We start from the raw sequence: 14,531 nt of genomic DNA on the forward strand, positions 1-14,531 counted from the left end.
ATCGTGTGTGTATGTGTGTGTGTGTGTGTCCCAGGGAGAGTTGTTTATACCCAGCACCACAAGCACCACAAATTCTTCCCACATGCTTAGCCTTGGGTAGAGGTCTCAAGTCTATTAACAGGCTTCACGGGATTTGCAAACCGATGTCAGTCATCACTTGCTTCAACCTCAGGTGACTTGGGTTCTAAACTTGGCTCTAAAGATGCCCCTTAAAGCTCTCTATCTCCTGCCCTTGTATGATCACCTCTTCTTGCATGTGGGATGGATTTACTGACTTGCTTCTAGTGAGTAGAATGCAGCAGAAGGAATGGGATGTCACTTCTGAAATTAAGTTACAGAAAGCCTATGTCTTCCACCTTGGGCTCTCTCTCTCCACCCTTCCTGCATACTCCTCCCCCTCCCTGACCTTATGCAAGGAGCCAAGTATTAAGTTTTGAGCAGCAGGTCCCCAAGATGAAGAAGGCCTCCAACCTCCAGTCAACACCCAGCACAGAACTGGTGTCTCTGGCCAACAGTCGATGAGAACCTGAGGTCTGCCAAGAGCCTCAAGAGTGAAACTGGGAGTGGATCCTCCACTCGGAGGGCCTTGAGATGACTGCAGTCCTGGATGACATCTTGACTGTAGCTTAATGAGGGACCCTGAGCCAGAGGCACCCAGCTACACTGTGCTTGGATTCCTGATCCACAAAAACTGAGATAATCAGTTCTTGTTGTTTTAAGCTGCTAAATTTTGTAATTTGTTACACAGTAATGGGTAACTGATACAATGCTTCAATAAACTCCCTATTTTGCTTAAGCCACTTTGCATTGACTTCCTGCCAGTGCAAGAGAAAGACTTTAACTAATCTGGAAAAAGCACTGGGGATGGATGTTGCAAGTGACAGTTGTAGAATTGGCTGAGTTGAGAAGTGAGGTTGCGGACAGCATAATTCCCTTTATCTTGCCTTGGGAAACTGATTTCTTTAAAAAAGAATTGATAGTGCAATAGCTGGTTAAACTGTAGCTTCTTCAGAAGCTGGTCATGAGCTGATGTTGCACAGTCTTGAGACTGAAGGCCTGCTAAAATTTGTGCTCTAGGAGCCTCTCCTGCCTCACTCTAGTCCTGGCCCTGTGGCTAGAACATGGCTATCTGGAGTTGCAGGACACAGGGCCAGGAAAGTTTACCACAGCTCAGATAAAGGGTCTCATAACCCAGGAGCTATGTATGGACTAAGTGTTTGTATCTTCCCAATATTCACATGATGAAGTCTAATCCCAAATGCAATGGTATTAGGAGGTGGAACCTTTGGAAGATGATGAGGTCAAGAGGGTAGAGCCCTCATGAAGGGGATTAGTGTCCTTATACAAGAGACCCCAGAGAGCTCCCTTGCCCCTTCCACCATGTGAGGTTCACAGTGAGAAGATGGCTGTCTGTGAATCTGAAGGCAGGCTCTCACCAGGCACCAAATCTGCTGGTGCCTCGATCCTCACTTCCCAGCCTCTAGAACTGTGAGAAGTAAATTTATGTCATTTATAAGGCATCCAGTCAATAGTGTTCTTGGTATGGTGGTCCAAATGGACTAAGACACCAGATTAAAGGCAATGACAGTTCAGCAGGTGTTTTAAAGCAAAAGTGGGCATGAGTCAAGGACTCTAGGAAACTTACTCCAGCAGCAAATTGGAAGGTAGATGGAAGGAATGAGACTGAGATGAGGAGACAGGTAATGGGCTATTAAGGAGCCCAGGTAAGAGCAGGAGAGCAGGGACAATCTGGGTGGGAGGAAAGGGTTCAAAAATATTGATAATAATAAAAAATAATCATTAACATTTGTTGAGTAATTACAATGAGTAAGGCTTCATGCTTGGACCTTTACATATGTTTTCTCTTTTAATTCCCAAATCAACCCTATTTGGTTGATACTCCTATTATTCCCATTTTAGAGATGAGGAAACTGAGGTTTAGCAAGGGAAATGTCACTGGAAGGACCTTCTTTGAATTTGTGAACATAGGTAGACACAGTCTTGTGATACTTAGAATTCAAATGAAGTATCATTTAAGTACAGCAATCAAATACAGTAAAAATCTAAAATAATGTGAATTTCCGTAGACTACAGTTGGCACATGGGGTCCTGAACTCACCCAGCCCCTGTCCTTACACAGGGAAGATTAATATTCTCATTGAGCTATGGATGCAAAGGTACCTAGTGTTGGGAAGCAGAGAGGAGGCAAGTTGGTCCCAACATCTCTAGTTGTTCAGTGTCCTTGGACCAGGCCAGCAAATGGGTGCAAATGACCAGAAAATGTCTGGAATCCCTGCTACTGTCCTGGGAATTCAGCCAGTCACAGCCCCCAGAAGCACCTATTTACTATGCATTGCACCCAGGTAGCATCAAACCCCAGGCTGGGCTGCAATTTACATTCCGCAGCCACAGTGCCAAATTCAGTTGCATAGATTCACCATGAGCCCCTAACCAGCCCTTCACTGATGTTGCAGTTAAGATGATCCTGTATTTTACACAACTGCACAGCTGGACTTTCTGGACTTTACTTTTAATATTATGTAGGGTTTTAATACATATATTCTCCTAAAGATTGGAAGACTATGAAGAGTATAGAGGTTTGACATGGTCAATGCTTTTTACACCTAAATGGAAAGAGTGTTAAATGTCTTAAGAGCTAAAAGAGATGCAACAGAAAATCAACTGCTGTAGCTACAGAAAAAAGAAGAATCAGGTGATACCATAGGTTGCAAGTTGAATCTAGGGGGCACAGGCTTTGAGCTCGGCCTTTTAGAGGGCATGAACAAAGCAAGTAAAGAGACCTCAGTGGGTCCCATCAGCTAATGTCTCAGTGATATCTGGTCATTAGGCAACCTTCCTTGGTTGAGAAGGTACCCCAGGGAAGAGATGGGATTGAGATGACATAATTGTTTTATACGTAGTTATGAGTCTTTCAATCCTGGAAAGATAAGGAATTCAGAATAGACACATTCAAGAAATCAACTAATATTTTTTGTTTAAGTATACACATTGTTTGAGAAATTTAAATTATTAAAAGAATAGCTAACTTTGTGGTTCTGATTTGAATTATGTCAGTAAGTAATTGATTTACATTTGTGATTTTAACTGGAAATCTTGTTAAGTTTATATGAAGTATTGAATATTTTAAGACAACTTAAAAATAACCATACTTACAAGTTTAATGTATTAGATTTACAAGCCTTCTTTAAGTATTTAGGAAAGTTTATTTGCTGATTAAAATACTTTAAAAGGAAATTAAATGTATTACACTTAATAGTGAGGTTTGAAGTGCTTAAAGGAATCAATTTATAAATTTATAAAATGAGTCAAATGTTATCAATAACCCCTAAAATAGGTTGTTAAAAATTGCCTGATAATATGATTTGTAAGCTGAATTAAGGCTGACCCAGCTTTATAATTTGCATTTTTTTAGTAAATTGAATATTAATTCCTTTTTTTTTTTTTTGGTGGAGGTGGGGAGGTAATCAGGTTTGTTTGTTTGTTTGTTTACTTGTTTATTAATGGCTCCACTGGGGGTTGAACCCAGGACCCTGCGCATGCATTGAGCTATACCCTCTCCCCGAATATGAATTCTTAAAAGCAAATGGCCTGTGAATATTTTTTTTATTCACATAACGAGGAAGTCTTACTGGCTGGAAAGAAGTTTGCTAAGCTCACATGGCCAGCAAGCAGCGCAGGCAGGACTCCACCCCATGCACCAACCCTGAGACTAAACCATCAGTGCCACCTTATTTTTCTATTGACATGATTTTCTTTCCCATTTGCCTGTGAGCCACAGGCTTACAGAGACTTTCTTTCTTCCTTGAATCCCCAGTCACAACACAGTGCCTTTTTGGCACCTGGCAGGAGCTCACACGTGTGTTGAATAAATGAGTAAGGAGACCCTAGTGAGAGTAGCATCCTGGAGTCCGAGAGAGGGGACTATTTCAAGCAGGGAGGGCCCCAATGTCAAATTCCACCAAGCAGTCATGTAAGACAAAGTCCAAAGGGTGTGATCAATAGGAGGTTGTTGGTGACCTTCTTAGAAGCAACCTGAATTCTCTTCAAGTCGTGTCGGGGCAACTGGCCTCCATATAATTGTCAAAGTCTGAGAAGTCAGGGGGCTGATAGAAGACACTAGTCACCGTCACATCCTTATGGAGATGCCAGCAGAGTCTGCATAGCCCTGCAGAGCCATCAGGACTCTTGACACAACTCCCTCAACTGTACCACCAACAGGGCAAGACAGCAAAATAATATGTGACCCAGTCTTGCATGGTTGGATGTTGAGGTGGTCCCCAAGGTCTTGTCCCCTGGACCCTTCCAGCCTTGTTCCTGTGCTCAAGGAACTCCAGGTAGTCTGCGCTTTCCTCATTTCTGTCCTTGGGCCATTCTGGGCTTGCTCTTCTCTGCCTGCTGACTCAGTATCTGCCCATGTGCTCACCAAGCATGTAGGAACTAAGCCCTCACCGTATGCTGACACTGAGCTGGTCACTGGGACTTGAAAGATGAAAACGGTAGGACTGCCCTCAAGGGAGGCTGGAAGTCACTGAGAAGAGTGTGCAGATAAGCAGACACTTATGGAACAGCAGGGTAAGTGTTACCATAGAAGTGAGGACTGGGAAACTGAGAGGCCCAGAAGAGGGCACTGTTCTAGCCTGGGGTTTCAGAGAAGACTTCCCCAAGGTGGTGATGACTTTAGTGGGGGATAGGAGGATGTAGGGGGAGGTAAGTGAGGCAGGTGGCAGGGATTTGGCAATCCAGTAAGCTGAACTGCAGGAGCCAATTTATAACTGTGAGAAATCATAAGGTGTGTGGGGGAGTCTGAATGTGAGACTTGGTGACAGAACATGAGGCCAAGAGGTTGGCAGGAAGTCAGCAGATCCTGAAGGGTTTTGTCCAGTAGGGCTGTGACCCTGGACTTTACCTTGTAGGGGGTGGGGCGCCTTGGGAGGGTTTAAAGCATTGTCAGCCTTGGCTTTAAATAACTCATTCTGGTGCCTCTCGCACATCTTTCTTTCACATCCCCTTATTTTCATACCCTGTGACTCAAATGTTACATGTGATTAAAGTGGTGAACTCCAAAAACAGGAAACACTTGAAGGCTGACACTACATTTGCACAGTCCATCAGCTGTCGTCAGGCAGGCCAGTCTGCTAGTGAATATCATGGGCCTTTCTCTACCGTGGTCCTTGCTCCTCCTTGGTCTTCTTACTGGTAAGTCTATCTTTGCTGCTATCTTCCAGGCACCTCTACCTGCCTACATGTTGGGTTTCTCCAGCAATGGGTAATTTTCGCTGAAAATGCTGCCTTCCTAAGAGCCAGAAGTATGTGGTTATGTATGTGTGGGTGTGTGTGGGAGGATGCTTGTGCTGTTACCTCAGGCCACACAACCCAGATTGTGTCCTTTTCACCCTCATATTTCTTCTGCTAATGAGCCACGAGGAGCCTGGACGTCCCCAGAGAGACTGATGGTGGGCCCATGAGATAGAGGATCCTCCACAGCCAGTTCCAGGACCTGCCTCTTGTCATTTCAATCCCCTATGTCTTTCCCCTTCCTGCCTCTCCCGCCAGCCCCTGACAGTCACTTTCATTGTGAATTGACTTTCCTTTCCCATAAATGACTTCAGCAGGAGATCTCAAACTTGGCACCTTGCCGCTGTTCCCCTCCCTCTTTGTTTTTCCTGCTCACTCCACCCCCAAGGACCTGAGTGGTGGCAGGGGATAGGCTTGGGGAATAGAGCTCTTGAGAAATCTACGGTGAGGAACCAGGTTCTGCTCTTGGTCTCCAGAGTTGCAGGCTTTCATTCTCCTTCGGGGGAAACCAGGTAGAACTGATTATCTGAGTCACCTGTCTTCAGGTGGCCCCTACCCCAGCCTTAAGGATGTCTCCTAGCCCACTATAGAATCCCTTAGATGTGTTTAAAACTTGGCAATTTATAAAGAACTTTTATTTGAATTAAAACAAATCTGATCCCCACGACAATCTTGTGATGTAGATAAGGCAGATAGTATTATGCCCCTTTTACAGATGATGGACTGAGGCTCAGAGAGATTAGGGGACATCTTTTGACACATGGCTGGTAATCTGTGAAAATGGAAGTCTGAGGAGCCCAGGTGTGGGACTGAGCAGTGACAGGGAAACTCAAGAACCACATTGTCCCCAAACAAAGTCACAGAATTGAAACCCAGAGGTTAGATTCTTGGAAAGTTCCCCTCGCCCCCACTTTCCTATCCCCCCACAGAGCAAGCACATCCATGAGCTTTCCTTCCTCCGTGGTGCCCAGGTCAGGTCCTTGGAGTTCACTAGCCACCAGGGCATCCCTTGGGCATTTGGCAAAAGAATAAGACAGGTCTTACCTTAAAAATCTTCATATTCCTTAGGTTCAATTCTAGAAATGTCTATTAAGGTCTCTTGTGTGCCAGGCCTAAGGAGTGTGTGTGGTAGGGGTAGGGGTGGGTGGTGCATAGAGAAGAATTAAGTCTGGTGAAATCTTGCTGCTGGTGGCACAATGTAGTCATAAGAGAATCCGCTTTGGGGTCAGGAGAACTTGGGTTTCATCTGGATTCTGCTGCTTCCTCGGTAGTGACTCTGGGCAAGTAAGTTTCCTAAGCTCTTTGAGTCTCATGGTCTTTATTTGTGAAGTGGGAATAAGAATATCTGCCCTGCTAGTTCTTCCCTTACCTACTTTACTTCTCCGACAGGAAAGGTTAAATAAAATAGCATACTTGGCACAGGGTCTCGCACTGGGGACTCATGTCCTGATCTGATCTCTTTGTGTCTCTTTCTCCTCAGTTGAATCCAGGAATAGGATTCAGAAAAAGAAGCTCTACACACACCCCACTGCCCCTAACCATGCGGCTAAACCATCAGCCTTACTTTACTTTATTGCTCACATATTAATTCCCTTTCTACCGTCTCCTTTCCTGGGGGAGCTCAGGAACTATTGGGAAAGACCAACAACACAGCCATTTGTATGAGGCAGAATGAAGTAAATGCCTAAAACCAAACAAGCCAACCAAAGCCCAGGCTGAAGGAAACCAAAGGGAGGCATGGCCAGACCGGAAGTGTGGAGCTCAGCTAAGTCTCCGGACAGGCAGCAGCACTTGAACTAGGCTTTGAAAGTTACTGTGCTCCAGGGTGAAGGGTGAGCACAGCTGCTTAGTCCAGGTGGAATCCCTCCAGGCTAGACTTCAGGTCCTGGGCCAGCCTGGGACGTGGAAGGTTCATCTGGTGCTAGCAGCCTCTGTCTTGCCCCCTTCCAGCCGGCTTGCATGATCCTCCAGGTGGAGCCAGAATAGCCCCATGGCAGAAATGAGCACCAGGGCATTCGGTGGATTGTGAGATGGGCACACAGGACACTGCACCTTCCCCAGTGTGGGGTGCCCACTCCCACAAGACGACCACCACTCCCCTGCCCCATCACTATAGCTACTGTCAAAGGAGTTCTCAGTTCCACTTTTGGCAGAGAACCTCACCACCTGGCCTAGGAATTGGCTATGTAGCCAGTGCTCTGGATTTCGGTTTGATTCAGGATCCGGGTCAGGCAGCCTTTTCTCTTTAAACAGCTGTGCAGACTTGAGTCGGTTTCAGACTTTCTGCCTCCTGGGATTGTGTGTTAGTGTTACAAAAATTGTCTAACAGAAATGGGGCACACTACTTAGGAGTGTTTCTCCCACACCCCAACATTTTCTCTATGAGAGCACTAACTTGTTTTGGTGAGGATACAGATGAGATGGAATAAGTCACCAACTTATTCCAGTGACATTAAGTGCCAACAGTGAGGCCTTTACTTGCATTATCTCATTTAACACTCACAAAGTCCCAGGTGAGAAAACCAGGGCTCAGAGAGGTTAAGCAACCTGCCTAAGATCACACAGCTAATGCCTGCAAGGGCTTGAACTCAGGCAGTCTGTCTAGTGCCCTGGTGCTTACGCTCTTCTCTCAAGTACATTATAGGCTGATATCCAAATGACTGTCCCACTGACCACACTTAACCTGGCTTGGCCAGCACAGCACAAGCCCTCCCCCTGCTCTAGAAAGATCTATTCCCAGATTTCTGGCTGGGCCTCAGAGGAGCTGGTTTCTGTTTCAGAAGTGGCCAAACAAGCAATTATGGGGGATGCTGCAAAGCAGTTTGTGCTGTGGGCGAGGCTGGACTAACTGAGTTTGGGCCCTGTTCCCTGAATTGGCAAGAAAGAGACAGAGTAAAAGTAGAGCTCATCCCTTTGGGACCCTCCCAAGAATTTTCTTTGCTCTCCATATCACTTCGTACCTGCAACCCTTAGGACAGCCTTCATCAATCATTTCCTTATTTGTTAATTAATTAATGTAAAGGCTGAAGAAGACCACTCTGGCATGGAGGAATGGGGAACATGACCTGTGTTTCAGGTCTATCGTGAACTAGCTGTGTGGTCTTGAGCAAGGCAACTAAATTCTGTGGTCTCTGTTTTCTCCCCTGCAAAATAGGAATAATAATCACTGCCCTGACTCTCTCTCAGGCCTGTTGTGAGCCTCCAACGTAATAAGCTGCTTCTGAAGCTTCTGTTCTGTGTCTGCAGGACCAGGGGCTTCCGGAGAGGACTCAGCCCCCGTGGTGGTAACTGGGACCCTAGGGGGGTCTGTCATTCTGCCCCTGCAGCTGCAGGATGAACAGCAGGTGGAGAGCATCCTCTGGATGTGTCGTTCGGTCCCCAGGGCTATAGCCACGATAACCCTGGTAGAAGCTGGAGGGCCAGATGCCTTTTCCCAAGCGGAAACGCCATACTGGGGTCGTTTGAGTGTGGTGGGGCCAGGCCGCTCCCTGCAGATCAGCGGCCTGACCTGGGAGGACGCAGGGCCCTACCGAGCCCACGTTAATCTGCGGAATTCCCGCATCACCCACACCTGGGAGTACAGTCTGCACATCTACGGTGAGTGTCCGGGGGATGGCGACAGGTAGGCGTGGGCAGAGCCAGTCTCAGTCATTTTATAGCTTTTCCCACTTCTCTTCCCTAACATTTATAATTTTCTTTCTAGTTTCAAGGCTAACGTGTTCACTGAGAAAAACGTGTAAAGTAGACTTGCCTGGGAGAACATTCAGAAAAATGTTGGGGCCCAGGATGTGCCCCAGACCATTTGCAGCAGAACCTCTGGGTCTGTAGCAGGCAGAGAATGGGATTTCAGGTCCCGAGAACCAGGTTTTGCCACAACCTAGCGGTGCGGTCTTGAGCTTCCTCTTTGCTAAAGTAGGAACGCTGCCTTCTGTGAGAGTGACATTCATGTGAAAGGGCCTCGTAAAGCTCTGTACAGATGTGCGAGAACACTATTATTATATTCCTTAACGAAATTTAAACAATTGTTTTAGCAGGGAAACTACGAAAGAGGGTGAGTGGAGGCAAGGGGAGTGGGTGCCAGGCAAAAGTGGCAGCAGTAAGAAAGGCCAGGGTCCAGCTGATTGGGCCAATGAAAACACAGTCAGGCCCTTTTAGACTCAGGCAGCTTATTACTAATATTGACAGTGAGAGGGAGAGTGACCGATGGTCTCAGGTCCCTGGGTCCTTGTCCCACACCCCAGAAAGGATGACACTGAAATAAAAGGGGCTGGATGACTGCAATGGGAGTTGCTGAGGAGCCAATTCTCGACTGCAGAGGAGAGGTTTTATAGTCTGCTGCCCTGTTCTGCGGGGGTGGAGCCGGAAGCCCTGCACCTCATGAGAAGCTGCCTTATGCCAGCCCCCTAGGAGAGATCAGTGGGAGGCCAGTGAGAGATGGCTTCAAGGTAACGTCTCAGAGGCCACCCTCCTCTTGTGTTCTGGGAGGCTCACAAGGCATTTTTTAAGACTCAGGTTAGCTGTGGTTCCAGTCTTTCCCTGGGGAACAGGATGCCATGGGTGGCAAGGTCACCGGGAAGCCATGGCAGAGCTGTTCCCCTACAGTGGGTGGTAGGACAGGTGCCGATGATGAGTGAGGATGAACACAGGGAAGCTAAGTCATGGAGAGAAGGTGGAGAACTTTCTCAGACCTCTTCCCTGGGTTGTATGACAGGAATGATTCCTGTTAGATGAAGGCTTTTTTTTTTTTTTTTTTTTTTTTAGTGAGGGATGATGGAATTACCTCTAGTCCGTTTCACATGGTTGGCGAGAAAGCATTTCTGCCATAAACTGGCCAGGGATGGCTATGGCCCATTCCTCAGATGGGATAAGGGAACGATGGGTGGGGGGCTGCTGGGATCCGGGGGAGGATTATTCACCCGAGGTGGTGGCAGGACCCCACTTGCTGTGTTGATGGTCATCCTGGCAGGACAAGCTCAGTGGGGGTTCTGGGCAGGATATGAGGCTGTGCTAACCAGCTGGAGGCAGAGTCTCCCAGAGAGTGTCCTCGGGGCTGATGCTCCAGAGGCAACAGTGATGATAAGGGGTCAGATTTTCATCCTTTGCAGGGTAGTTCCCAAGTTATTGGAGCCTCATAACAGCCTTGCTAGCAGGCAGGAAAAGTTTTTATTTTGAGGCTGAGGAAATTGAGTCTCAGAGGAAAAATGACATACCTATGACACAGAACTAGATCTGGGAACAGAGCTCGGGTACCTCAAGGCCACATCCTGCTTGGAACACTGGTTCTCTGTGTTTCTTGTATGTCACTGTATTTATCTGCCTGAGCTAGAGAGGACACTGGGGAGAAAAGGGCCTGCAGAAGAAGTCACAGGGGAAGGGTTTAGACCCCAGGGTCTGGTCCATGGAAGACACACTGGGGTGAGGCAGCAGCAGGTTACCCTGCAGTGGAAATGTCTAGCTAATCTTCTCCTGGGGAGACATTCTGGGCTGTATGGCCTATTTTGCCCAGTTGAGCTGCCCCTGGGGGTGCTGTCAGGTGGGCAATAGCAGAGCAGCCTTCTCCCAAGCCCTGTGACTTGTTGAGATTGTCCTGATTGTCTATTGTCTGCAGCTGTTCTTGCTGCCGCCCCAAACCCTCCTGGTTCTGGCCTCGAGTGGCAGGTGGGCAAATAAAGGCAGTATGGATACCTTACGGAGAGCATCCGAGTGCCTGGTCCTGGGGGAAGAAGGGATGGAGTGGAAGTTGAAGGGAATGCTGGGATGTGGGAAAGATCTCCAAGGCACAGGGCCATATCCTCTGGAAGCCTTGTTCAGCATCTGGATGCTCAGTGAATACTGCAGAGCCCTCTACTGGGGAAAGATGTAATTACAACACAGTTCCATACTTGCCGGTACCTAGAGTCTTCATCGTCAGTGCAAGGGCGGGAAAGCCCGCTTTAAGTCAGATCCACTGGGCTTGGGTCCTGGATTCATCACTTAATTGATAAGACTCTAGGCAAGTTACTTTAAGCTCTCTGAACCTGTTAAATAGAGTAGGTATAACACCTTTTCTACCTACTTGTGGGAATCCAATGAAATATTAAGTGACATGCCTTGTAAAGCCCAAAGCTCTAGAATAGATGAGAGCAGATCTGCCTCTCCTGTTCCTTATGTGTACTCAGGATTGTGCAGGGTCTTGGCAGCAATCTCCACTGCTTCTGCCCTGAAAGGAAGGTCCAGACCAATTTTCCAGTCCTCAGTTTTTTCTCTTTTGCACGTACAGAGCAGCTGGCCCATCCCCGGGTCACACTGAGTTCCAGGATCAGTGGGAATGACACTGTCTCGTCACCCTGACATGTGTGGCAGAAAGCAGAGGAGGCACTGTGACCTACAGCTGGACACCCCTGGGGCCCCGGACTGTTGTGTCCCATGGAGGATCTGTCCTCAGTGTCTCCTTGAGGCCTGGGGATGGTGCTTTGAACTTTACCTGCGTGGTCAAGAACCCCGTCAGTAACAGCACTTCCCTCCCCGTCTCGGTGCTGCCCTCGTGCACAGGTACCTGGAACCTGAGCACATACTCTGCACAGCAGCTCTGCACACGTATGGAGGATGGAGGAAGGGGTCCTGTCCCCTTCAAGTCCTGAGGGAGTGGGTGGGCCAGGGTGGGTCCATGTGGTTAGGGAGAGGAAGGAGAAGATCCACTGGAGCCGATGGGGAGGGGGGAGGGGCCTGGGCAGGAGGGGCTTATGGGATATGTGTTTGCCCTGAGTGGGCAGGCAGACCCTGACACTGAAGCTGTGGTTTCCTCTCTCTGCCTGCAGGGCCAGGAGTCCTGGGAGGGGACATGGTAGGGGAGATAGTGATCGGCATGCTTGGGAGGTCAGCCATTCTGCCCCTGGAGGTCCCAGCAGGGCAGGAGGTGGAAAAGGTTACCTGGATATCTCGAAGACTTGTTGCAATTTTGCAGCCAGGACCAGCAGGCAAACCAATCCTGGCTGCTGGGACTCAGGGACCCTACAGCAGGCGACTGAGTGTCCCCTACCATGACTACTCTCTTCAGATTAGCCCCCTGGGGCCGCAGGACTCTGGCCCCTACAGAGCCTGGATGACTCTGCATACTCCCCCGATCAACATCACCAAGGACTTCACCCTGCGCATCTATGGTGAGGAGGGTGGAGGGCCTACACTTTAACTTTGACCTTTCCTCTCCTCTGTGTGGCTGGACCAGAGCTTTCTCACAGCTTGAATCTTCCCTTCTTGGCACAGAGAGGCTGCAGGAGCCCACTATCACGGTCAGCTCTCAGATCATGAAGGATGGGACCTGCTTCATCACCCTGGCCTGCTCGCTGGACCAGGCTGGAGAGGATGTTCAGTACAGCTGGGACCCTCGCGGCCAGGGAGCAGTTGTGTCACATGGGGGGACCACCCTCAGTGTCTCCAGGAGGTCTGGGGTCAGTGACAGCTATCGCTGTACTGCCAAGAACCCCGTCAGCCAGAGCTCCAGCTCCATCCCTACCAGCTCCCTCTGCTCAGGTAATGACTTCCTTCTGTGAACCTCTCCCTCCCAGACAGATTCTCAGCATCCTTGCCTGTCTTCCTTAGGGTTCTAGGAGTAGCTGAAGAGAAGGAGGGCAGGATTAGTTTGCAGCAGGGCGTGTCTCTGGGTGGCAGGAGATGTGGGCTCTGGAGCTACCGTCCTGCTCTGTCCACCTCCTGTCCATTGGCCTCAGACCCCTGGACTAGCTGCAGACTCAGTTGGGTATTCAGCTCTTTCCTGGGACTCCCTGAGGAAAGGTGCTTCCCCCCTCTCCACTCAGTCCTGCAGAGCCCACGGAGGAGGGGTCCCAGGCCTTGCTGCCTGTGTCCTCAACAAGCCCCAGCCCCTCCCCTCACCCAGAGCTGCCCTGGGATGGTAGCTGAGACTGTGTTCCTCTGGCAGGCAAGGGTGGCCTCTCCTGGTTTCTACAGGCCACGGCAGGAAACCACCTTAGTCCAAACACATTCTGTCCCTCTCTTCTTCTTGGCTAACTTCCATGACAGTTGCTCTGCTCCCTGTCTTCAGTTCCTCGTCAACTCTTCAACCCCTGGTGGCTGGTTTGCACCCAGTGGCACTCTGATTACTGAGGTCAGTGGCTACTCCTCAATTCTGTTCTCCTCCACCTGCTCTCCTCAGCCACATGTGCTGCCCTCTCCTGGACTTCTGCTCATGGGTCACCATTGTCGGCTGAAATAAATGTGCAGCCTAAAAGTTGAGAGTTATGTTTTATTTGACGGGAGGACTCAAGCCAGGATGACAGCCTCTCAGATAGCTCTGACGGGCTGCTCCAAAGAGGTAGGGGAGGAGCTAGGATATATAGGAGCTTTACAACAAAGACCAGGTTGTTGGAACAGTAAAAGATTGCTTGTTATCTAAAGAAAGCCAGGTATCCCAAGTTCAAGAATTTAGTGCTTTTCTGGGTATGGGAGGAAGCAAACATTTGGGCTCATTGAATTCATTCCTTTGACAAGCACCTAGCTATCTAGGGCCAGTATCTTGTCCTGTCTTATTCTGAGTCCCCTCAGAGTGCACCATTGTGAGTGGCTGCAGAGGCTGGGCTGCAGGCTTGCTTTCACTGGGCCGATGACTTAATGGCTTCAGCATTCTTTGTTTACTGATACGGTTTTGCAGTATTTTTCATTCCCACCATCTTTCTCAGGACTGATGTTGCCCCATGCCTAGGCCTCTTCCCACCCCTCTTGTTTTCTTCCTGTCACCAAAGGCAGAAAGCTGGACGTCATTTAGAGCTCTGTCTTCCCCACAGCTACCTGCCACTGCTCACGTGGGCCTCACTTCACATCTTCCTCGCCTGGTCCCCTAATTCCTCTTCCTTCCCAATTGCTCTCCTGATTTGGGGCTAATTCTCAATGAAAGAAATGCTTGTGTTTCTTTTCTGCTTAACACCCTTTGATGTCTGCCCGCTATCTAAGGTATAAATATTCTGATACCTCTTCACTCATAAGCAGAGCATTTTAAAGGCGCCCTGTGTTGTTCTAGTCAATGAAATCAGTGAAGAAGAGGTCCAGATAAATTCCCACCCCTCAGGGAACTCAGTTACAATCATCACAGATTGCAGCCATCCCTAGTAAATGACTTTAGCAGAGCACTGCTCTTGCTGGATAATGGCCTTTGTGTGTGTGTCTGTCTCTTCCATTGAAAGGTGACAAAGTCCACGCTCACCCTTCTTTGCATGTAATAGGTG

The 14,531-nt window shown here is 48.6% G+C and overlaps 1 protein-coding gene across 1 annotated transcript; it reads left to right on the plus strand.

The window, feature by feature from the left end:
* The first annotated feature begins 143 nt into the window (after nucleotides 1–143).
* Nucleotides 144–13,635, plus strand: LOC102508067 (T-lymphocyte surface antigen Ly-9-like). Its single transcript, XM_032464760.1, is given in 8 exon segments — nucleotides 144–172; nucleotides 5,105–5,217; nucleotides 8,563–8,913; nucleotides 11,576–11,623; nucleotides 11,626–11,847; nucleotides 12,114–12,455; nucleotides 12,559–12,825; nucleotides 13,355–13,635. Coding segments are annotated over 8 exon segments (1,434 nt in total). The 3' UTR covers nucleotides 13,417–13,635.
* The last annotated feature ends 896 nt before the right edge of the window (nucleotides 13,636–14,531 follow it).

Source organism: Camelus ferus, chromosome 21, assembly GCF_009834535.1.
Source record: "Camelus ferus isolate YT-003-E chromosome 21, BCGSAC_Cfer_1.0, whole genome shotgun sequence".
NCBI classification, from domain to species: Eukaryota; Metazoa; Chordata; class Mammalia; order Artiodactyla; family Camelidae; genus Camelus; species Camelus ferus.